Below are 22,547 nucleotides of genomic sequence, written 5' to 3'. Positions count from 1 at the left end.
GCTACAGTTCTTTCAGTTTTCATCCGTACCCAATTCCCCATTTTTATCCCATTTGAACTTCTCCAGTATGTGGGTGGAGAGGAAGAGCAGAACAGACATAACAGACAAAAACCTTCTTTCCTCTGGGAAGCTGACCAACATTTTTGTTTTAATTTCACCCAGTTTCCTTGTGAGTGACTTTCTGCCTAGCTGTTGAACTTTCTGTAAACAGTTTAGTGAGAGTCATAAAACAAATCCCTCAAAGAAGAGAAAAATAAACACAGTCATGAGTTACTGAAGTGAACTCTCTTCTCTTCCTCCTGCTCTTTGTTAGGCATCACAAATATGTTTTTCAACTTAGTCACAAGAAAAGAGACCAGGGAGATTAGAGAACACAGCACAAACAAACAAATACATTATACAGAAAGTGTATATATACATATATAGATATATATAGATATAGATATTATATTTTTTAAGCTTTGAGATAGATTTGAATAGACATCTGAACTTCCTCAGATATGGAGTGGCAGTAGAGATGGAGCTTAGTGTAATCTACCCCACAAAAAATGGCAAATTGGTGGTAGGGAGGAGCTGAACTGAGTGTTCCTGGGTCGGACAAGAAACTGCACGGGCTGTTTCAGCTCCTCTGTTCAGATCACCAGGACCCACCTGTGTTCCACCCTGCCTTCCAGTCCTTACCTTAAAATTGTCTTTAAGTTTGGCATTAGGATGTTGAAACCACTGAAGCAGATACAGGCATTACAGGTCTCTTCACAAAGTCTATACCAGATGTTCTATTATTCTGGAAAAGAACTAAGTGTAAAGAAATACATTACATTTCTCTGCTGCCTTTTTAGAGGTATCTCAAATTAAGCCCCAACAAGGGGCAATTTGGCTTTGTAGGGGTCCCATCACCATGAGCCTCCTCCTCACTCTGTGCTGTTGTGTTATGCCAGTGTATGGACAGGCAACCTGAAGCAATTATCTCAAATTACTTTTGGTGCTGTCTCTCTGCCTGCTAGTACAAAGGACAAGGACAAAGCCTGTATAAAGACCTTGGACCTTCCTTCTGTATATCCTCTCATCAGGAGCTACAGCACTTAGGAGCCCACACAAGGACTTTGAGAACTTCCTGCCTCCTGCTGCCAAAACCAAAGAAAGCACAATATTTACTAAGTTAAATATGCAATGTGAGGATGATGCTTAGGCTCTGATTTAGACTACAGCTGTGACATGCTCAGATGAGCTCATGTTATGAATTCTGCCCGAGAAACAAAACAATATTTGATGTGCAACACCCATCATACTTGCTTTATTATTTTCAAATATCAAAGTTGAATCTGCTCATGGTCAAATGCTCTGAAATGTCAAAAGTTTTTTAGATGCTCACAGTGGATCACTAAGAATCTCTACTGAAATTCAAGTTATTCCATGGTTTGTTGTTTTTAGTAGGGCTTGATGGTCTGAATGCCAACATAGCAGTAAACAGTTCAGCTCTCTCAAAACTTGTCTCAATGATACTTTTTCACCACCTTGGATGAAGAAATCCTGCATCCAAATAATTTATGAAGATATTGAAGAGCACAGGACCAAGGATGGAGCCCTGTGGAACCCCTCTGGTGACAGGTGACCATCTGATGTCACCCCATTCCTGTAACTCTTTGTGCCCACCCTGTGAGCCAGCTGCTCACCCATCACACGATGTTTGTCCAGCTGGACATTCCTGTTTGTGGCTATTACTGTGAGTGGGGAAGTCAAAACCACACAATCAAAATCAGCCATCATGATGAGAGCTCTACAAATTGGGATGTCAGATTTGAGATGAAATAGCAAAAGCCTTCTGTGCACACATGCAAGATGTTCAGAAAACAAGGGGAGTCAAGTACCAGCTGAGACATTTCTTGGAGCTCAGAGCCTTCGACATTCTGTATTCTTGGATGCAGCTGGCTGGATGCAGCTGACACAGGAGTGTAATTGGCAAAAAGATGACATCATCTGGATCTGGACCTTTAAAATAAAATGGCAGAAGATAAAATAAATCTTTGCTCCAGAAAAGTTGGTGAGAGTTCCCTTCCGGCAGCCTTAGTAGAACAGCTGTGCTATTAAATTTCCAAAATATTTCTTTTGGTGGAAATTCAAACATTGAATTTAGCTTGTGTATTAACTTGGCTGGTGAGGGGGCAATTAGCTGAGCAATTAGGCTTGCTGGCAAGGAGGTAGGAACAAAAAATAATTTTTAGCTTGTCATGTACAGAAGGGAGCTCAGGAAAGAGAAGATGAATCCACAGCTGCCCCCTGCCCCTAGCAGGGATAAGGCAGCAGCCCTGTACTAATAAGAAGCTTGAGCTCGGGATTTCCAATGCACAGTTTCTATATGTGGTTGTACATCTCTAACCTTTGTGAGAATCTGCCTGTATGGATCTTTATGGATCGTCTTTAGGATCTTTTCAAATCCTCATTAGGATTTTAGATGCAGCTTGAGCTTTTCCCCTCCCAAGCCATGGTTTGATTTTCACAATTGCAGTTCTGATGTGCAGCATCAGACAATATTGCTTGAATGTACATCTTGATTTTGCAAATGTTTTTACATCCCTCTTGGTTTTTACTGCAGGCTATAATTTGACTTGGACAGAAATGTGCACATTCTCTGATAGCCAGGGAACCTGGAAAAGGAGAAGATCCAGATCACCTTACCTGTCGGTCCTTACTAGCTACTTGTGCTTCTGGTTGATAGCTTAATTGGCTTCACTGTGGATCCTAGCAAAGCTAGAGAGGATGGGAAATGTTGAGATAACAGAAATCCCAGCTAGAGACTCTTTGTAAAGGTCAGGTATTGTCCACCATTCATTTGTCTGGGCTGCCTAACAAATGGACCTATAATTCCTGCTCTGCTGCAGAGCTGCTTTGTGCTGTGCCAGCCTTACCAGCCTCTGGGAAGAGTCTCCACAGGGGAGCCAGAACTTTTGCCTGTGCTTTTCCAGAGCACAGAGTGGATCTTCACTGCTGCAGCAACAAGTTCCTGCATTGTTGCACACTGTTCTGGCAGTGAGGCTTGGGAATTCCCACAGCTGATCAACATTTTTTGCTTCCCTAACCATGACTTACCCAACTTCTCAGCCTTGCTTCTATTGTTAGCCTTCTTTTCTTTTGGACTCTCAAGACAGCCCAAATGAGACACTTTCACCCTGAGGATTTTACTAGTTTCCCCTTTGCCAGAAACATTCTTTCATGTGTGAAGTTAAAAAAAGAAAGGAAAAACACAAAAAGATACTGCTTCAAGAAGTGGTAATAAAAATAAATCACCATAGTATGGCCAACAAGCTCTTTATTGAAATTCCTTTCTCTCAGGGGTTTTCCCTGAGCAACATAACCCGTGAGTATTCAGGAAATGTTCATCTAAAACCACAAAAAATCACAAGTGGGTAGAAACCAGAAAAATTGTTTGCTTTTGGCACCACACTTCTTATTTTAATCTCATGAAAAGTCCCAGGACTGAGATTAGATTTTCTTCTCCTTGAAATTCATGAGGGTCAAAAATAGAATTTGAATGAAAAAAATGTTACAATTAGAAAAAGCACTGTAGAAAATGTTCCGTTTGCAAAAAAAAAAAATTACTCCCAATTAAATTTTCCCCATTTCTAAAATGATCTGCATTTTTAATATAATTTCTCAATACATGGCTAGCATGTACTGCTGTTCATAATATATTACAGTATGACATAATACAGTAGCTAATTAAGCTACTGAAATAAGATTTTTTTCTTATTTTAATGCAATTTAGTGAAATGTATAATGTTAATAATTAGCTGTAGCACTTATTTAGAGCTACTTAAAACTTAATGCTATATTCCTCAGAGTACTTTATCTTATTCTTTCAACCTGTAGTGCACTGTAACAGATTGACACATTGTACAGCCTAAATAATTTGCATGCCAGGGTGAGTCAACAGCAATGTTTTGCAGACAGCAGTGCTAATAGTGCTGTAAGAAATAGCTTAATATTACTGGTACTTTGTGCTTAGCTCATATCTTCCATCCCTGTACCAGCAGACACTTTACTAAGGCAATTAAATATCCATTCACTACTTCTGTTTTTCAGATAGACAATCAGAGGCAAGCATACTAAAAATCATCCAGACAAAAGCGTAAGGATTGCTACTGTGCCAGAGGATGGCAAAGGTCTCTTCCTCTCCCTGTCCTTGAAAGGACAGGTAGAACTAGAGAAACGAGAGGAGATGCACAGAGATGTTTGCTTCTTCCTCACCTCTCTTATTCACCCTGTGCTATTCCTAGACACAGGACCTAAATCTGAGCCACAGGCATTTACATGGCTTGATTTTTTTATAGCAACAAAAATGAGTTTCCCTTTAGCCCAAAGTGGCTGGAATCCCAGGTCTGGAATTGTGCTGATGGAGTAATGTCTGGAAGGAAAAAAAAAGGAAATCTCAAACATGGAAACACTAAACTCTATGGCAACAAGAGAAGAAACAAACGGGGCTTAAAGACACAGGCTCAGCATTAATTTAAGCACTGAGAATTAGAGAGAGGGAAATATCAGCATTTCATAATGCTGTGTTTTATTTTGAGTGAGAAGGTAGGGTCCTATGCCCAACAGAAATGTGTATCTGCTAGAGGGAGGCAGGCAGCATCCTGCTGCAGGCTGCTGGCTTTCATGAGAATCCTTTCTGGCCACTCAGCTGACATTACATGTGAGTTCTTTTCACATTATCCTTTTTTCCTGAGCCCTCTTTCCAGTCATGTGCTGTAAACACAAAGGAGGGAGCATATCTCTCTGTAATTTGTTAATCCAATGCTAGGAGCTGACTGTGCTGCTGCTGCCAAACCATCTGCTCTTGAGTCACGGAGAGATTCCTCCCTTCCCTGAAGAGCAGAGATTTTTCTCCAGTGACATCTGACTTGCTCTGTGCTAATTGACAACTCTGTTGAAATTGATGTATCTGTTCAGGATGTGCTGGGGTTTGTTCCATTTATCCTGGCCCTAGTGATGACACTTCACAGGTCTCCCTTCAACCCCTAAATCCCTGGCAAACAGTTATTTTCCATACATAAACCTCCTCAGTTCTATCCAGAGTAGCCCAAAGGAGGTTTCTCTTGTTTCTTTTATTTCCTTTGTGGATCTGAACCTCTAGCCACCATGCCACAGTAGTTTCCAGTAAACATCTGGAGAGGAGAGACAAGAAGAAAGTAGTATGAAATTGCTCAGTGAAAGGCAGGGGCTTTTGAAGTCGGGACACAGGCTTTAGCTCAGCAGATCTGAATTTATTGTGTTTGCACTTCTGCCACAAAACTCCCTTGAGATCCTTGACAACACATCCCCTTTCATTATGCCTCAAGCTCTGAAGTGTCTGTGTTAGAGAGACCATAACCTATCTGGGAAAGGATTCTCTCCCTGTGCATGCACAGCATCTGCCATAATGAGGCTTCATCTGGGGAAGCTACTTCCATATAATCGCTGGGTGAACTTGTTGTGTAAAGTATTGCCAGGCTGTTCCCTTGCAGCACATTGCACTGCAAAGCTCAGCACCTGGATTTCCAGGCTCCTGTAGCTGCTGTGTCCTAATGATGTATGTACAATAAATTGGAAGTCATCTTTGTGAAAAAGACACACTTCCTTATAAAAAATGGATCAGGTTTAACTGTTTTTTAATTTTTAAAAATTACATCATAAGACTGCTTCTCAGCATTCGATGGCAATAACACCTGAATCTCAGGCAAGTGACTACATATCTGTTTCTTATTCAGCTGCTCTGAGCATCTCTTTCCCAGACTGGAATTTTCTCCTCCTGTAAGGTGATACTGCATTTCCCCACCGCCCTTGCCCTTACCACAAGGCCTTTGCTGTAAGACTGTCCCAGGCTGAGAGGATTCTTAAAGGAGACATATGGCCTGGACATCTGCTGTTCTGAGGACAAGATGGGCTACTCCCACACAGCAAGGCTGCTGGGAGCTGCAGTGTGTGTGGTGTGAGCTGTGTGTGTGTGTGTGTGTGTGTGTGTGTGTGTGTGTGTGTGCAAGAGGTTTGTGCAGCTCACTGCTCAGGGCACTGCCTGCCCTGCAGCAAAGCCGTGACAGCCACAGCAAACCAGCCCTCTTCAGTCATGCTGGGTCTGTGGCCAGGCTGCTCAGGGTTTGGAGAAAACGTGCCAAGCTGGCAAGAGGGCATGAAGAGTGGCAACAGCAGTAGAGGGAGAAGATGAAATTTCATGAGTGTTAATTCCTCCCTCAGAAGATCAGACAGAGGAAGCAACTCTTACCTTCAGCATGTTTCCCAGGGCAGGCTAAACATGTGGGACAGGAACAGGACAGTGGTTATTTCTCTCCCACAATCTACCAATTGATCTTAGACTAGCTCCTTCATTACTTGTTGTAAAAGTTCTCTTTTGATATAATGATAGGATAAGAATGCTCTTCTTTGTGAGGTCTTTTGGAGGAAAAACATCATATTGAAATTACAAATTATTATTTTTATCAGCATCACAGCTATCTTCCTCTTGAATAAAGACTCTCATTTGTACAAAAGACATCATTGTTGAGTATCTCTCCCTGGTGTCACACTGAAATATACATGCTTTCATTGTACAGAAAGAGAGTTGTGTTCCTTCATTCAAGGACCCAGTAAACTTTTCAGTGTGTGTCCTGGCACGGCATCATGAGGAGAGGGTAAAAGAGTAAATGAGAATAATGACAACCTTTTTATTTGGCTTCTGTCTCAGTGGATTTCTCTTCCCTCAGCTTCAGCAATTTTCAGGTTAAAAAAAAAACAAACAACAAACAAAAACCAACGAAAAAAAGAAAAGAAGAAAAAAAAGCAGTTTTTGTTTTTCATTATTACATCCAAATTTCCTCAGAACTGAGGCTAGGTATCTTCCAGACAAAGGAATCCTTTTTGACCAAAGTTCTCAAGTGTGTAACACTCATCCTGTGCAATGTTGTATTTTAGCTGAGCTCGTTTCACACAGCTTTGCTCAGAGCCAGGGCTCTCGTGCTACAGCAGCTTTTAGAGGACAACCCAGTGCAGTGTTTCTCCCTCACCTGCTGCCTGTTTTCTGCACACTTGAACAGCTTCTGTCTGTGATAAACCCTGGCTCAGTGCTGCTCAAGGAGCACTGGGGATCCCTGTGGCAGCATTTCCTGAGGCAGCCCTGGTACGTTTTGCATGGAAGTAGAACCCAAGATTTTTGAAATAACAGTGGGATCAGAGGTATTATTGTTCAGGTGAACACATTTTGAAGGCTGAAAGGCTTTTGGTTTTCACTGCATCAGCTGTGTGCCTCCTGCACATGGAAAGCAGACTACAGACCCAGAGCAGGAGAAATCAGAAAACTCTTGGAATTATAGGATCATTTAGCTTGTAAAAGATCAAGTCCAACATAAACCTACTACTGACAACTCCACCACTAAGTCATGTCTTGAAGAACCTTGTCTACACACATTTTAAATACCTCCATGGTGACTTAACCACAGCTTTTCCCAGCTCTTGGAAATGAACCCATGCCTTTGTTTTGCATTCTTCTATCTATGAAGAAAGCCTGAGAGTGTTTGCATTTTACAGATATTCTTAGAGAACCTTTCAGCAGATACGTTGCACATGAAAAATTCACATTTTGTCTCTATTCTTTTTCCTGATAAACCCTCTGGACAGCTTAAGAACTAATAGGATTATGATAACTATGATAAAGGTATGGCACAAATAACTTAGAGAAAAAGTAAATTATACCTTGACTGTTTAAAATTCTGGCTTTTGTTAGTACATGTTTAATTCAACACTACTATAGACAGCTGGAGGAAAAAAAGATCAGTTTGCTGAAGACTAATCTTAGTCTGCTCTATACAGCCAGTAACACAGATATCCTTGCATTTCCACAAGGAAAAGCATTTCTGATAAATCTTGACCTTTCTGATGCTTGAAAGGTTAAAAACAAGAAAAGCATGGAGGTTTTTCAGGAGGGAAAAAATGTCCCACTTTTCAAGCCTTTTCTTATTTGTCTCTGAAAGGAGCAAGGACAGCACAGACTCACCCTGCACTTTCTTTTGCCATTTCTCCTTATTTCTCCTTTCTGCTTCTCCTTATATCTCAGCAAGGTGCCTCAGTCAAGGCAGAACTTTCTGGCTGCGGAGTCACCAAGTCACAGGCAGCCCAGCTGTGTGTCTCACCCTCAGCCTTAAGAAGCCGACCTTGCAGCTCATTCTGGTCTTGAAATGTCTCAGAATGTTTAAAATAATGGAATAAAAACAAAACAGCATTGCTCAGACAGCAGGGTTTCCTGGGAGCACTGAAAGTCCTGAACAAAGGTGCATCATCCAAACAAGCATTTTTACCAATTGCTTTGCTTATCTTGCACAAAATGACACAAAGGGAGAGAGCTTTGTAAAATGTTGCTTTCTGGTGTTTAACCAAGAGTAGGAAGTGGCCAGACATCTGCCTTACAGCCTGCAGAAATTGGCAGTATTGTGGAGAATTAAATCAAGGAATACAAGAAAGAGAGAATGCCTTCTGCTCTAACAGGCAGAATCCAGCAGATTTAATCCATAGTTCTGTTAAAGAGTAACACAGAAAACCCAAACACTTCATCTGGGTTTCTTAAGCTAAACTTTTCACCTGTTTGAATTTGGTTTTTCAGGATTCCTCACTCGGCATCCAAAGATGTGACTGCCAGAAGGATGATCACTGACAGCAGTAATGAAAGCCAGTGGGAGTCTGCTTTGGTGCTTTTAGAAGAAACAACAGAGTTTAAAAGCAAACAAAAGAAGAAACAAAAAAAAATTGTCTAAGCATCTAATTTTGGACCATGTTGATAAATACACTTGTGAGCTTAATCTGTCAGCCCATCTGTCTCAGCCCCTCAAATAAAAAATGATATATAGTCATCATCTCCTTGCTCAGAGCTGTGAGAAAGCTTTCATTATTGTTATGAGGTGTGACAGTGGGATACTTACTTGAGTATGTTAAGAAACGTATTCAAAGTCAACAATGCCAAATCTTCAATTGCCATGAAGTGTTTAATTCCTTTTTGTGTCTTGTTTCAGTCAGGAGATGTGTGGGGTTATCTCACAGAGATGCTATCATCAAGCACATTTGTTAATGCACAATTACTGTGATGTGTGGGGTCCAGTGTAAGGTCACAAATGCAAAGTTATACACATTTATGGCTGTGAGTGGACATGGAAGGAAGCACAGTGCATGGGCAAGTGGTCAGAGAAGAACGGGAAATAACACCTGGTGCACTGCAGGGAAAGTCAAACAACCCATATTTTAATGAAGAATAATCAGGATAGAAAATAAATAAATAGATTTCAGGGAGTGGGATCAGACCTGCCTGCATTCTCTGGAAGGCTTCAAGGAGAAATCAGGCTTGAGACCTGTGGTAATCTGCCCAGGTGAACTCTCCTCTGAGTTAAATCTGAGGGGAAAGGCAAATGGACAGGAGTACTCCTGCCAGGTGGGCATGGGGAAAGGCTGAAATGAACTGCTGGGGAAAGGCAGAGAAAGGTCTGTAGGAGGGAGTCTCTCCCTAATGAATCTAAAATTAGTTTTTCCTTCCATAGCTTCAGCTTTGCCTTTCATAAATTTTGAGACATTATCTACTTTGGATCTAATGAAAAAATGCTTTTATTTGTACTGATTTTATTGTGGATTGAATTAAGAGCGATTTCAGGGCAACAAGACACTTCTCAGCCAAGGCTGTGTCAGTTTATAAAGTGGGATGCTAGGACACTTCCCTGGGCTCCCTTGCTCCCAGCACATTCTCCATACTGTGCTCCCAGACGATCCATACAAACCAGTCACAGAGAGAGGAAATAGCTCTTGTAATACCAAGTTTCACAGCTGGGGAAAACTGACAAGCTTCTGGGCTCATTTATGCTTGTGTGCTTGAAAACTTGTCTGTTTTTTCCAGCTATATCACCTGGCCTGATCAACAATTTTTCTCCACCTGTGAACTGTGCCATATCATTTGCCATGAAATTTTGATCATGTCTTTTCCTTCCGTTACACAGGGATAAGAGGCTGAGTTAGGAAACAAAAAGCAAAGGATAAGGAAAAGAAACCAACAGCCAATCCCTTATGCCAGAAATGACCACACTTCTGGAGACATCTGAAAACTTTTTAAACCTCACATTTGATAGGCCAATTTTAACCAGATTATGGTCTTGATATGATATTCCAGTCCATCTCCATTGAAGAAAGCATTTCAGGACCCATTCAATGTCAAACATCCTTATGAAGATAAGCATCTCTCTGAGAGGTTTCTTGACTGTGCATGCTCCACCACAGGATGGGTTTCCCTGCTTTTGGTGCAGCTGCCCAAACCAGCCAGCCACAAGAGTAGGAGCCTCTCCTTCTGGCATTTCTGCCTGGAGGGTGTTTGAGATAATATTGTTACTCTGTGACAGAGAAAGTAAACCCTTTGGATGCAAAACCTTGTGAAATACAGTGACTTACTTAAATAAAAGCAAACATAAAAAAGAAAAGTAGTGAACAAAGTAGAAAACATGTATCTTAGTTATCTTTGACAGATATTTGAATTGAGCAATAAATAAAATTTACTTTGTTCTTCAGTAATGGTGTTTTTCTCTCTCTCTTTTCTCCCTTGTTGAAGAACAGCTTGCTTTGACTACCTATTCTCACACATTAGGGGAAGACTTTATGCTGTAAAAACATTTCTTTGATCCTCTCATCTGCTAAGATTTCCTGTCCTTTGTGAATTCCTCAGTTTTATACAGCCCACCACCAACATCTGGTCCTTTTGATCTGATGTTAAGCGTGTTTCACTTTTCTCTTGCAGAGAAGTTGGAGAAGCTCATGAACACTTGTTAGCCAGCCCTTCCTCCCATAGTGTTTCCTTTAGGTAGTCTATCAGTAAGTCTGAATGAGTGGCACCTCTTTTTTTTCTGGCAGGCACTTGTTGAGATGCTCACAGCCCCACTTTCCATGGCAGAGCAGTTCTGGACACCAGGGTTCATGCTTGGGACTGAAGCACCTGCTCCAAAGCAGGGGTTCTGCTTCCAGTAAAAGTACTCTTGGTCTGGTATGGCATTCATTGTCACACTGGCTCATCACCAATTTAGTTCTGTGCTTCATAAATTAAGAGTTATTTTAAACAGCAGATAAATGGTTGAATTAAAGGCAATTTGCAATGCTAAAGAATGTCTCCAATAGTGAGAATCTTCTTTTTGGTGATCAGTGACAGAACTTGAGGGAATGACATAAAGCTATATCATGAGAGGTTTAAGTTGGATATTAGGAAAAGGTTTTTCACCCAGTGGGTCTTTGGGCACTGGGAGAGGTTCCCCAGGGAAGTGGTCACAGAACCCAGCCTAGCAGAGTTCAAGAAGCTTTGGGACAACAGTCTTGGGCATATAGTGTGTTTTTGTGGTCTAGGGCCAGGAGGTGAACTTTGGTGATCCTCGTGGATGCCTTCCAACTCAGCATATACTGTGATGCTATGATTCTATGATTCCATGATTCTATGAATAGTGTGTGCCCAAGGCTGCACCAAATAACTGTCTGGCAATCAATACTGAGAACAAGTGTACATTTATGAAGAGTCAAAAGAAAGTGTAGCAATGGTAAATATCTTTCCTGGGAAACCCACTATCTAGATATTAATATTTTATAAATACATCCCTTATTCTGTGGAGTTACAAAGAATAAAAGAAACAGTGACACTTTCCTGTAAAGGCTGAAATTAGATGTTCGTTGCCCGTGATCTCTAGGGAAATCATATTTATTTTATTGAACGTTTTACCAACACTGGGAAAATACTCTCTTTTCCTGAATATTTTCCCTTTGTCACATTGCCAAAGCCTTACAGAATGATGAATCATTCTTTACTGACACAAGTGCTATTATTTCTCATTTGTAACATAAGCATTATTTTTGGTGCAAGAATTTCAGACACTTGATACTGATGTTACAATGGGACCTAGTGCTTGCATATTTGAGCCTATGGGGATGGCAGGAAGACATATTAAAAAAAAGGGCATGAAGACAAATTTAAAAAAAAAAAATATTTCTGTGGTAAAAGTAGGTGATGTTCACAATGATTGCTCATACCAATAGGGCTGTATGGGAGATCCACATCATAAATAATGGAACTGCATATGTGAAAACAGAAGTTCAGCAGGAACCATCTGAGGCTGCAGCAGATGAGGACAGTGGCAGCTGTGCTGCTGCTGGGAGGACCTCTGGGCTCAGAATAGTAAAGGACACTGCAAGACAAAACACCAATGAATTTGCAGGAGAGTAAAGCAGTGAGTAGAGGATGGGTGGCTGTCATAGCTCAGACTTCCCTACAGCCTCTTCTAAGGTGCCTTATAGAAGGACAGAAATAAATTTAAACCAACCTGGCTCAGAAACAAAGTTTATGGGTCAAAACTGTCAGAGAGATAGGAAGAAAGAACAGGCAAATGAGCTGGACCCTGCTGGATCCTGCTCAAAGATGTGGTGGCTACAGTGGCAGCTGCATTCCAGCACACCAGCAAGTGTGGACAGAGAAGAACAGGATCAAGAGAGTGATGCATTGCTTTGATTTAATCAGTGGAATGTACCCTGTGGGATTCTCACCTCATCCCAATCACTGCATTTCAAATGGATATTGTGGAACTAAAGGATGGAGAGGAAAAGAGGAGAAGCAGGGTAAAGAATACTAAACTTGTCTCTTGGTGGCAATTAAAAAGCTGGTGAGCATTTTCTTAACAAAAAATACCAACCTGGTGAGTCAAGAAAATGTTAGAGAGGTATGGTTTAACTGTTTGTCTTGTTTTTTTGGGAACCAAAGGGTAATTTAATGAAAAAGAATGTAGGAAGTTCAAACTTGATTAGAGAATTTTTTCTTGGTACAAAGTAAGTTAGATAATCGATCAGTTCCACCACAAACTTCTGGGAGCAAAACCTTAACACATTTTAAAGATGAATTAAACATATAGAAAGAGAGAGCAAGAGGTAAGAAGCATAATTACTAAACCAAAAACACTTCAGGAGCTGAGTTAAGCCTTTATTAGTAGAGAACAAGATAGAACTGTGAGCTAGAAAGGTTATCCCAATGAGTTTACTGGTTTTATCTGTTGAAATAATAAGGAATTATCTGCTCATTTCTGGAGGCAGAATGCTATACAAAGAGGGTACTTAATATTTTCTGGCCTGGCTGCATTTATGTGACAATATTCCAGCAGATCTATGAGCCCTAGGCCTGAAAAAAAGGGAAAGATTGAGGAGTGAGGCTTTTGGCAAAGCAGTTTGTGGTCCAAAAATGAAATAGCAGGGGATACTTCAGGTTAGTCCTGAAAGTGCTCTGCAGGAGCCATCCAGTAATAGAAGTCATCCATTATCTCTCAGGCACAAATATTTTGAAAGGAAAATTTCTGCACAAGCTTGGAAAAGATGGCTGGCTCATCATTCTGATGATATTTCCATAGAGAACTCACAGTATTTGCAAGGTTGCCAACTTTTAAGCAATCTTCTCTCAGCCAATTTCTTTCTTTCCCTCCCCACACTACCAAACATTATTAGATCATATTATGAATGTATTGCCTGCCAAATTTCATATCTAGTTAATCACACTGAGCACTGTGACCTTATAAAAGAATCTTAAACTGATTAAAATCTTTACTCTGTGCCTACACACAAGGGAAAAAAAGTCTCAACTACTTATTTTTGAGTACTGTTTATTAAGGCATTTTGATTTATGTTTTCTTCTTCTTTTTGCAGCTGATAGGTCATACTTCAAAGAGAAAAGCTATTAAAGAAAGTAGTGGGTCCATCTTAGTTATGATCACAGGGAGGCAGAGGTTAATACCAAATATACTCCAGATAGTTGAGAATATGCAGATCTTTTTCATACTCATCTTACTTATTGTTCCATTATTTTGGTTTACAATGAGGCCTATGTGGCTTATTTTGCTTGATAAAATCATAAAACGTGTAAAGCAGCTTTACTCTGCTAGAACAGCAGAGCAGGGCTGGCACCAAAGGCCAGATCCAGCCACCCTTCTGGCACGTGCACTTTGCAGAAGCAGACAATATTGTGCTTCATGAAGAGTGGCAACCCAAACCAGCACAATCTGCCTGGATTTGGATCACGTTTTCCTTTGATTAAAAATACATGAAAAGAAATCTAAACCAAATGTCAATGGCTAAGAGATCTTCACATAGAAAACAGTGTCTGAATACAAACAATGGTATTATGGACAGAACCAAATAGACAGGAATAACCCCCTCACAATAGTCAATAATCTTGCAGCAGAAACTAAAAATTCTTTACTGGATCCAAGACTGGCCCTTCTAAGGTCCTTCTGGACCTTAGCAGTTAAAACTACCTGAAGTAGATTTTTCTGTATAGACTTTTTCTTTTCTTGAAAGTTTTTTGTGCTCTAGTGCAATAGGAGTTTGTGAAGGTGTCATAAAGGAAATTTAAACCTGTGCTGCCATGAGGCACGTACTATGATGGCTTCAAGATAGAGAAATAATAACAAAGATGGAGAAAGGTGGATTTTCAAGCAGGACAGAGTGCAATGGAATAGACTATTCCTTTATTTTACTGCTCAAACTTGTAAGATCAAAGCCCTGCTGGAGAAAACAAGAATTGCTATTATTTATTTTCTAGTCCTTTTTATTGCTCCTATTCTAGGAAGAAATGTTCAAAGTAGTAAAAATCAATACCCTCTCTGTCAATTTGCACGCCAGTGAATGCTAAGAGCCAAGGGGAGCAATAACGCTGTGGAAAAAAATCTTTTACTTTTGTTTCAACTGATTTTTTTTAACCTTTAAAGTGAACCAGCAGTGTTGATCTCTAATCCTGGAGTCTTCTACATAAATACTTGCTAAAAACTCTGATACACTTATTAGCAGTGTATGCTGAAGGATTTAGAAATTAGAATTCCTGTCACTCTTGTAGTGCCTTTGAAGCAGGGTTCTGGTGCTAGTCTGGTGGTAATCCCAGAGAGAAATCAGCACTGATGGAATCTATTTATTTTTATTTCTTGCACCAAACAGGCAGCACACTGCAAAATGAGGGCCAAGGGCAGCAACTGCAGTACTGATAGCAATGCCTCACATCTCTGCAGGTGAGGGAAGCCCATCCACCCCAGGATTTTGGCAGAAAACTTTCCATGTCACCTTGGCATTGTCACTTCTCCCAGTTTCAGTTATGGCTATCCACTGGTACTTTTAGACTTCAAAAACTTAAAAGAGTCATTTAGACTCACTGAACTCAATGAGACTACTGATGTAACCAAAGTTAGGCATATGCTTAATCTTTACTAGGTCATAGCTTAAAATATCATTGTGATCACTGTGCAGTATCTTCATGGATATTTTAAACAGACATCTTATGAGCTACACAAGGTCTTCTATTAACTTGAATAAATTCTTCAGTTCACACTTTTTCTATACAAGGTATTTTTACCTGAGTAACAGCTTATAAGATTTCTAAACCACCCCAATTTATATAGCTATGTAAGTAGCAGAATTATGCCAAGATGCATTTTTCTGTGGTATTCAATACACAGAGGAGGATTTTGTGACACAAACATATGCTATACTTGCTGAGGAGGCATTCCTGAAAAGTGCCACAGTTGGTGATTTTACAGATGCAAATCAATTTTTCCCCTAAGAATTATACAAGGGCAGTGGATAGGATTTGTGCTTCAGAATTATGCACAGGTTAAATACTGAGAGACAGTATTTAACAATGTATGATCCAATTCATATCCCAATGTCACTGCCTAAAAATAATTTTAAAAATTTGTTAGGAAATTTTAAAAAGTTTTTAAATGAAACAGCAGTTGTGGTTGGGCACACCAGAGTTCAAAGATGACAAGGATGACATGGAGGATAACTACATGAGAGCAGGACCATCAGGACTGTCAACTTGGCACATCAGTGCTTGATAGGGACAGAAAAAGTGAGTAAAATGATATTTTTCAGCAACTTGCTTCTCAGCACTTGGTTTTACAGTAGCTGAAAAGGGCAAAGACTTTTTTTTTAATAAAAATTGATGACATGACTGCACATTGGTCTGGGATTTTGAGCAGTATATATTTTTATAACATGAGATCAAATTTTGCATTCCCCTGGTGACTTGTCCAACTGTTCTCAGAACAGACTGCTGGTCTGAAAGATCTCAGTCACTTAATCTATTAGTCGGAGTAATCTTGTTCTTTCTTTCTGAATCATTATATATATTCTTTTTATCATCTTTGTCATCTTATTTCAATCTCTCCCTCTTTGTCAAGGTCAGTCAAGTCAACCAAGAGAGAAGTACAAAAAACCTAAAAACTGATTAGTGTAAGATGATGTAAAATAATGAACAGCAGAACTCCCAAAAGTTGCATCAGGAAAATAAATGGTGTGTTATTGTACATTTCATGATTATTTACTTGTAGGACATGTAAAACAACTGCATAAAGGGTGAATGGTTTTGTTACTCCTTGTTATTGGGATTTCACTGTTATTCCCAGATAGATGTTTTCACAGAACCTTCCTAAGGACATTTTGGCAAATTTTACCTACAGGGACAGAAAAAGTAAGCCTCAATTTCAGTTTTTATGAGAATCAATGAAGGGAGAAAAGGAGATGACAAAAAAAGCAGTACTTCAGACTAAGCTCTTAATTTGTTAGACAAGTCCTACATCACTCCATTATCTCCATCACCTAGCCACAATACAGTTACAATTTGTGAAGCGTACTTCCAGAACTGTTATATTTCTACATTAACCATTTGAAAAATCAGATACTGAGCGCCTATGAAAAGCTAACCTCCACCAACTGTTTCCCACATACATTTTTCTGACCTTTGTTTCATGCATACATTCATCCGACTGGACTTTATGCTGCAGTTGGCCTTCTTAGTGGAACATGGTTAGGTTTCTGTCCCAAAACCTTACTTTTTTTCTTGGCTTCCATCCTGATTCACATAAATTCTCATTTACCCAAGACCATAAAATATAAGTCCAACTTAAATAAAATCAAAATAATTCCTAATCTTCGTGTCTCTGATGTTTGGTGATCAGTTGGAATTTGCTATACTGACTAAAAGTTGTATTCATTAACTTAGAAAGCCTTATTTGATAACCTTCAAACGAAAAATGTGTATCACAAGAATGACTGAATCTACAAGCTGTTAAATTTCCACACAGGGATATAAATAATTGCAGCCCATTTTTATTATCCCCTTAGACAATAATATCAGTGTCTGACTGATTGTTAAGTAGGATTGACTACTGGCTAGTTTTAATTTCAAGCATGTTGCTATGGTGAAGATTATCATAGACTGCATACAAAAGTGAAACACAGAAGGATCACTGAAAAAAACATCCCGACAAAGACATGTAATAATAACTGAAGAAAAGCATATTTCTTGGTAGGTGCCATTAAGCAGTCATATCTTTCTGACCATATTTTGATGCTGACCTGTCCAGAAATATATTCGGAATTGTGAACTTTAAACTGTTTCAATTTTCCTGATAAAATCTTTCTAACAAATACATTATCAAATACAAATGCTTTCTAACAAAGCATTATCATTTTCTTTAGATGTCCCATTAGGTCAAGGGCTGTATTGTGTGCTGGCACTGCAGCTCCTACCTCTTTGGCCCCTTCTATTCACATCCAGTTAGCTCTCCTGGACTGTAATGCTTCAGTCATAAGATTAACACCCCACAGAGAGATGGGAATATTTTGCAGAGCTCTGGCTAGAAAAAGCCAAACAAAGGGCCCTTATCTGTAGGTGCCTGTGTCGGTAGGCTTCCACAACTCCAGTTCATAACACTGTATACTTGCATTGCACATGTTCAGCAGAACTTGAAGCCCAAAGGGCAAAGTATATTTTTGATAATCCTAGGAACTTATAAAATGGTCCTCAGATATTCCAGCAAGGTCTGGAATTTAGTTTAGAAGCCTTATTTTAAAGGCAAACACTTTATAATTGCTCCTCTAAAAGGATTCTCCATATTGGACAACAATGCTTTGAAGGGAGAAGCAAAATATTAGTGCTAATCTTTCATTAACCTCTCTTGCTGTTACTCCTGAAGTGCCAGATCTGAGTTTCATCTGAACTTCATTTCCCCCTGAGATACAAATCCTTTCTACCCTCTCAATGGGTCCATTTTCTTTTATGATGTCTTTCCAGTGGTTTCTTCATATATTGTTTGAGTGGCATGGGTATTATTGGGCAGTCATTAAAGTTCAAAACCTAATTCCAACAATCTTCTTGGGAGCATGTTTGACTCCAGATGATTCAACCTTTTTTTTGGCAGAAAACTCCTCTAGTTAAATGGGAATATTGCCCGTAAAAAAGAAATGGGCTCCAAATGTTCTTGTAAGAAGGAGGTCCTGTGAAGGCATCTATTCTGTAGTAGCAGAAGCGAATAACATTGAAAATCACAGATTTCCTCCTAGCAGAACCTCTGGAGCTTTGGATGATGATCAGGAACATTTGGGACAGAATCGTCTGAACAGAAGTCACAAAAGTAGAATTTTTTCTGGCAATGTTCCAGTAACAGAAACAAGAGATTTAGGGGGGGGGGGAAATAAAAAGTTTGCTAAAATTTTAAAGACTGAAAAGCAATATTTTTTATTTCAAGTCCAAACTGAATTTATTCAGAACTACATAACTACATATCCATCCTGAATTATTCTTCACTGAGTCCTCTCAAGCAGGACAGTCCAGAGCTACAAGTACCAAATGGGATGAAGTTTCTGTATTCCACCCTGGACCTGACACTGTTTTTCAGGGTATGTGCCTCAGCTCACATCTCTGCATGTCACTTCCCCCAGTATAAAATAATGTCATTCTTTCTGTTTTTGCAGGTTGGACCACACACTGTTTTTCAGATTTCATGGCAAATTATTAGAAACAGGAACTAGTGCTATTAATTGCACATTAATTATTCACTCAGTGGTCAATTATTAATTGTTAAAGGTCTTGCTTTACTCTAGGTTGAAATGGATTGCTAGGTACTTGGAAGTTATTATTAATACACAATAACTCTATCAATTTTGCAGCACTCCCTTTTACAATTCAGTTTCAGTGGAATGTACTTTCCAAACCTGTACATTCAATGGTAAGGCAGATACAGCATCGAAGCCAAATGCTACAGTGAGATTCCTCAGCAGCACAGACACATGGTTAAGAGCTTTTAGCTTTCTTTCATGGGGGATTACATACAAACTGAAATATTTGGCTGGTGCAATGTGCCTGGTTTGGTCCCTGCCTCTTAATAGGAATGCAAGAAGTGCATTCAGGAGCACTGTATAAGTTGCCCATGGTCATTCCTGGGACTAAAGCTACATCCCAACAGACAGCCCATGTAAATAGGCCATGTGCAAACTTGTGGGCTCATGACTGAATTCCCTTGTTTGGCTGCTGAAACCATTCTCTAAGGAGGCGACTAAACTGATTTTGCAAGGTGCCGAGCTAAGCTAAGCACTGTAGAGTCATGCTGAGTGTGGCTATATCTTCTGGTGGCATAATTACATTCCCTCAGAGACCAAAAAAGGAAAAAAAAAGTCATAAATCTACCAGTTAACTCTTTAGTTCACACCTCCTTAGTACACAAGGGCCACTTTTCCACCCTAAAATAGAAGGTGTCCCTGCAGAGCTGATTCCTGCAGACACAACTTCATCTATTCCTTTTCTAGCATGTTGAATGTCTCACCACAGGAACTGATCCAAATGAATAACTGTGGCCCTTGTGGGCATATTTTCCCCAGTGGTTCTGGCCTTTATGAAACCAAGTATTAAATCTTCTGTGTTTGGCTTTAAAACTCTGCTTCCCTGTGTCCAGCCTCACTCAGTGCTGTGATTTCCATTCACTTTACACACCAAACCCAGATTTTGGCTTACATCCCCATGAGCAGTCCCCCTCAGAGACATCTAAGCCTCAGACATCTGTAAGTCAACTTGCAGTCCAAAAAGGTCTTACTAGCTTAAATAATTTAATTGCTTATTGGAAAGAATGGCTAGGAAATAAACTAATCATGATTACACAGGCTTTAAAATAGCTTAGTGTTTATTTGTGAAGATGTAAGAGCTTCCCATTTTCACTGTTTTCATCTACTCCTGGGGGCTTCATTTTTATCCTCAGTTTTTTTCCTCCTGCCACTGAGCAGAAATGGCTTGTTAGAGGAGCCCAAAGCTGGATTTAGGAAGGAGTTTAGACCATATGTATGAATGATCACAAGGAGCAAGGGACCACCAAGGCAGAGTTTCAGGGTCCTGGGGCAAGATATGTCCACAAAGGACTCCAGGAGAAAGTAGCAACTGAGCTATAATAAGGCCCAGTGGGACTTGGAGAGCTTTGGTGACCTCCTCCTGGGCTACAAAGCACCCAGGGCAGCAGCCAGGCTAGCTCAGCAAGGATTATGTGCCATAAAATCTTGGCACCTATCTCAGGTCTTCTTCTATTGGTATTCCCAATGGTAGTGTTAAAGATTTGGGAAAAAAAATACTTTGGTACTGTTTTATATGGAAGGTGCACAAACCCTGAAAAGACCATTCACAGTATAAAAAGAGGTTGGCTCACAGACAAGCCTAAACTAGAGAGATGTCTGGTTAAAGGAATTCACCCCATGAAAGACCACCTGAAGGTATAGGGGATTTTGCACTACACTGAACTACTCAAGGCTTCCATTGGCAATGCCTCTCACATTTTTGGGTCTGCTCAACATGCCTGAGTTTTCCAAACTGTAGGTATTTGTTAAAGCTTTTTTGGTTACTTGATTTCCTACTCCAAAGCAAATGCCAATTTTTCAATTTTCTCCCTTCATAATATATATAAATTTTGAAATCTTACTATAGAAATCAAATTGAGAAAGTCTGATTCAGAGGTAAAAACTGTCCTTTGGAAAATATTAAAAAAATTGTTCAAGAAAAATTTTAGAGAAAATTAAGTATGCTGCTATGAAATATGGGTTGAAGACCAGAGAAAAAGTCAGTAGCATGTGCTAACAGAAAAGGCAAAACAGAATATGACACAAAGATAAAATCCAAACTAAATGGTCTCAATTGTTTGGATTAAAAATTTCCTCAATATCAACATGTTCTGACAAAACATTTCAATTTTGCCAAAATTGCATTTCCTGGCAAAAAACGGACACTAAAAAGGTTTTGACTAGCACAAGCACACGTATGCCAAGTGATTCCTTTTGTGTGTTGTGGTTTTCATCCGCTGTGGAGTGAACTTTTACTGAGCCTCATTCATTCATCTGCCCCACCATAAAAATGCACGGCTATTTTAAGCACGTTGTAAAGTGAACCATGTTACTTGGCCAGGCTGCCCAATTGCAGGAGTGTGGGACAGGAATCCCTCTCTGCACCCATCCCACACCCAGCCTTGCCACCCCCGGGGATGCATCAGCCCCCACAAGCCCAAGGGGAGCAAGGACAAAGTGCCTCCTTCTGGAGGTGTCCGTAGCTTCAGCTCACCCGCAGCAACCGGGATGGCTCATACAGAGAGATATCAGCATTCCTCTTTCTCCCTGCTTTAAAACATCTTTCTTTACATAAGGAAAGCTGCTATCTCTGCTCTGAGCACTGAGCCAATAAAGCCATCGCAAAAGGGATCTGTTGCCAGAGTCCAGAAAGGGTTAAGGCAGCAGTTGGAGAGGTTTGGGGTGACGTGTGCTTCTGGACGCCTGAGAAGTCTCTTGAAGGTAGTTCCCCTCTGGTGAGGATGGGAGCGTGCTGAGGTCTGAAATCCGAGATCCCTCGCAGCCTGGAGCTGGTGAGGTCCCGGTAAAAGCTGTTTGCCTGCTTTCCCTTCCCGAGCAGTCACACCGCTGCTGGCCTGGGCAGTATGGAGCGAGCACCCTGGACACTTGTAGGACTCACCCTTCTCCAGCTCCTGCTCATCTCCTGCTTGCCAAGAGGTACTGTAAGAGAGCGTGTGTGTTCCCGGCATGGTCGAATGAGCCCCTTCCCTTCAGCGTGGTCACAGGGGTTTGATCTCATGCGCTGTCATGGGAAGCAGAGGTCTGCAGGGACAGCAATAACAGAAAGAAGGGGCTCTGCTTTATGTACTTTTTTTCTTGTCAGCATGGAGAGCATGTGTGTGCGTGTGTGCGTGTGTTTTACTCAGGAATGATTTTCAGGCAAACTTAATAGCCTTAAAGAGAAACAACTGGCTGAATTTGTTTGCCAATGGCCATTAAGAAAAATGTATGCAATCACTTTTCTTATTGCTCCTTTTATTTTCTCAACACTCAGTGCTACGGAAATGATGATAAAAAGAGACATTTAAGTCTCTGAATTGTAAAGCGTAATTTGTTTAGTTTGGCAAGACAGAGATTTTCCTCTCCAGCCCCAACACCAAGAATGAACGCAAGGGAGAAAAAAGTGAAGGAAAAAAAGAAAACAAAACCCACACATTGTTTCCAAGCTGGGATTTAGCTCTTCCAATATTATTCTCTCAAAGGGAAAGCCTTGTTAAAGCAGAATGATCTTTTTTATAGTCAAGCCCCATCCCAGTTTCTGCTGAACCAGCAAGTATTATCTTGATAAGGTTGAGCAAAAAGCATTTACTGTTGAGTGCAAATTTGCTGTAGTT

The 22,547-nt window shown here is 40.2% G+C and overlaps 1 protein-coding gene and 1 long non-coding RNA gene across 4 annotated transcripts in view; one reads left to right on the top strand and one right to left on the bottom strand.

Moving 5' to 3' along the window:
• Nucleotides 1-270: 270 nt before the first annotated feature.
• LOC116183748 (uncharacterized) overlaps nt 271-22,547 on the bottom strand; it is a 32,851-nt gene continuing 10,574 nt past the window's right edge. The window contains exons 3-4 of one of the 2 annotated variants that reach the window (XR_004148440.3): nt 21,833-21,975; nt 271-1,989 (exon numbers count right to left, since the gene is read on the bottom strand). This is a non-coding gene — a long non-coding RNA (uncharacterized LOC116183748). Of the gene's footprint in view, nt 21,976-22,547 lie in introns of both variants that reach the window. The other variant, XR_014955565.1, reaches the window with a different exon arrangement.
• Nucleotides 21,729-22,547, top strand: part of PAMR1 (peptidase domain containing associated with muscle regeneration 1) — a 54,735-nt gene continuing 53,916 nt past the window's right edge. For both annotated transcript variants that reach the window (XM_077784233.2, XM_021555126.3), the window contains exon 1: nt 21,729-21,870. In XM_077784233.2, the coding sequence (XP_077640359.1) occupies nt 21,798-21,870 (73 nt within the window). In that variant the 5' untranslated portion in view covers nt 21,729-21,797. The remainder of the gene's footprint in view (nt 21,871-22,547) is intronic.

This window comes from Lonchura striata, chromosome 5, assembly GCF_050655825.1.
Source record: "Lonchura striata isolate lonStrDom1 chromosome 5, ASM5065582v1, whole genome shotgun sequence".
Lineage (NCBI taxonomy): Eukaryota > Metazoa > Chordata > Aves > Passeriformes > Estrildidae > Lonchura > Lonchura striata.
Note: the sequence above shows the minus strand (reverse complement) of the source record. Positions and strands in the feature narration are given on the sequence as shown.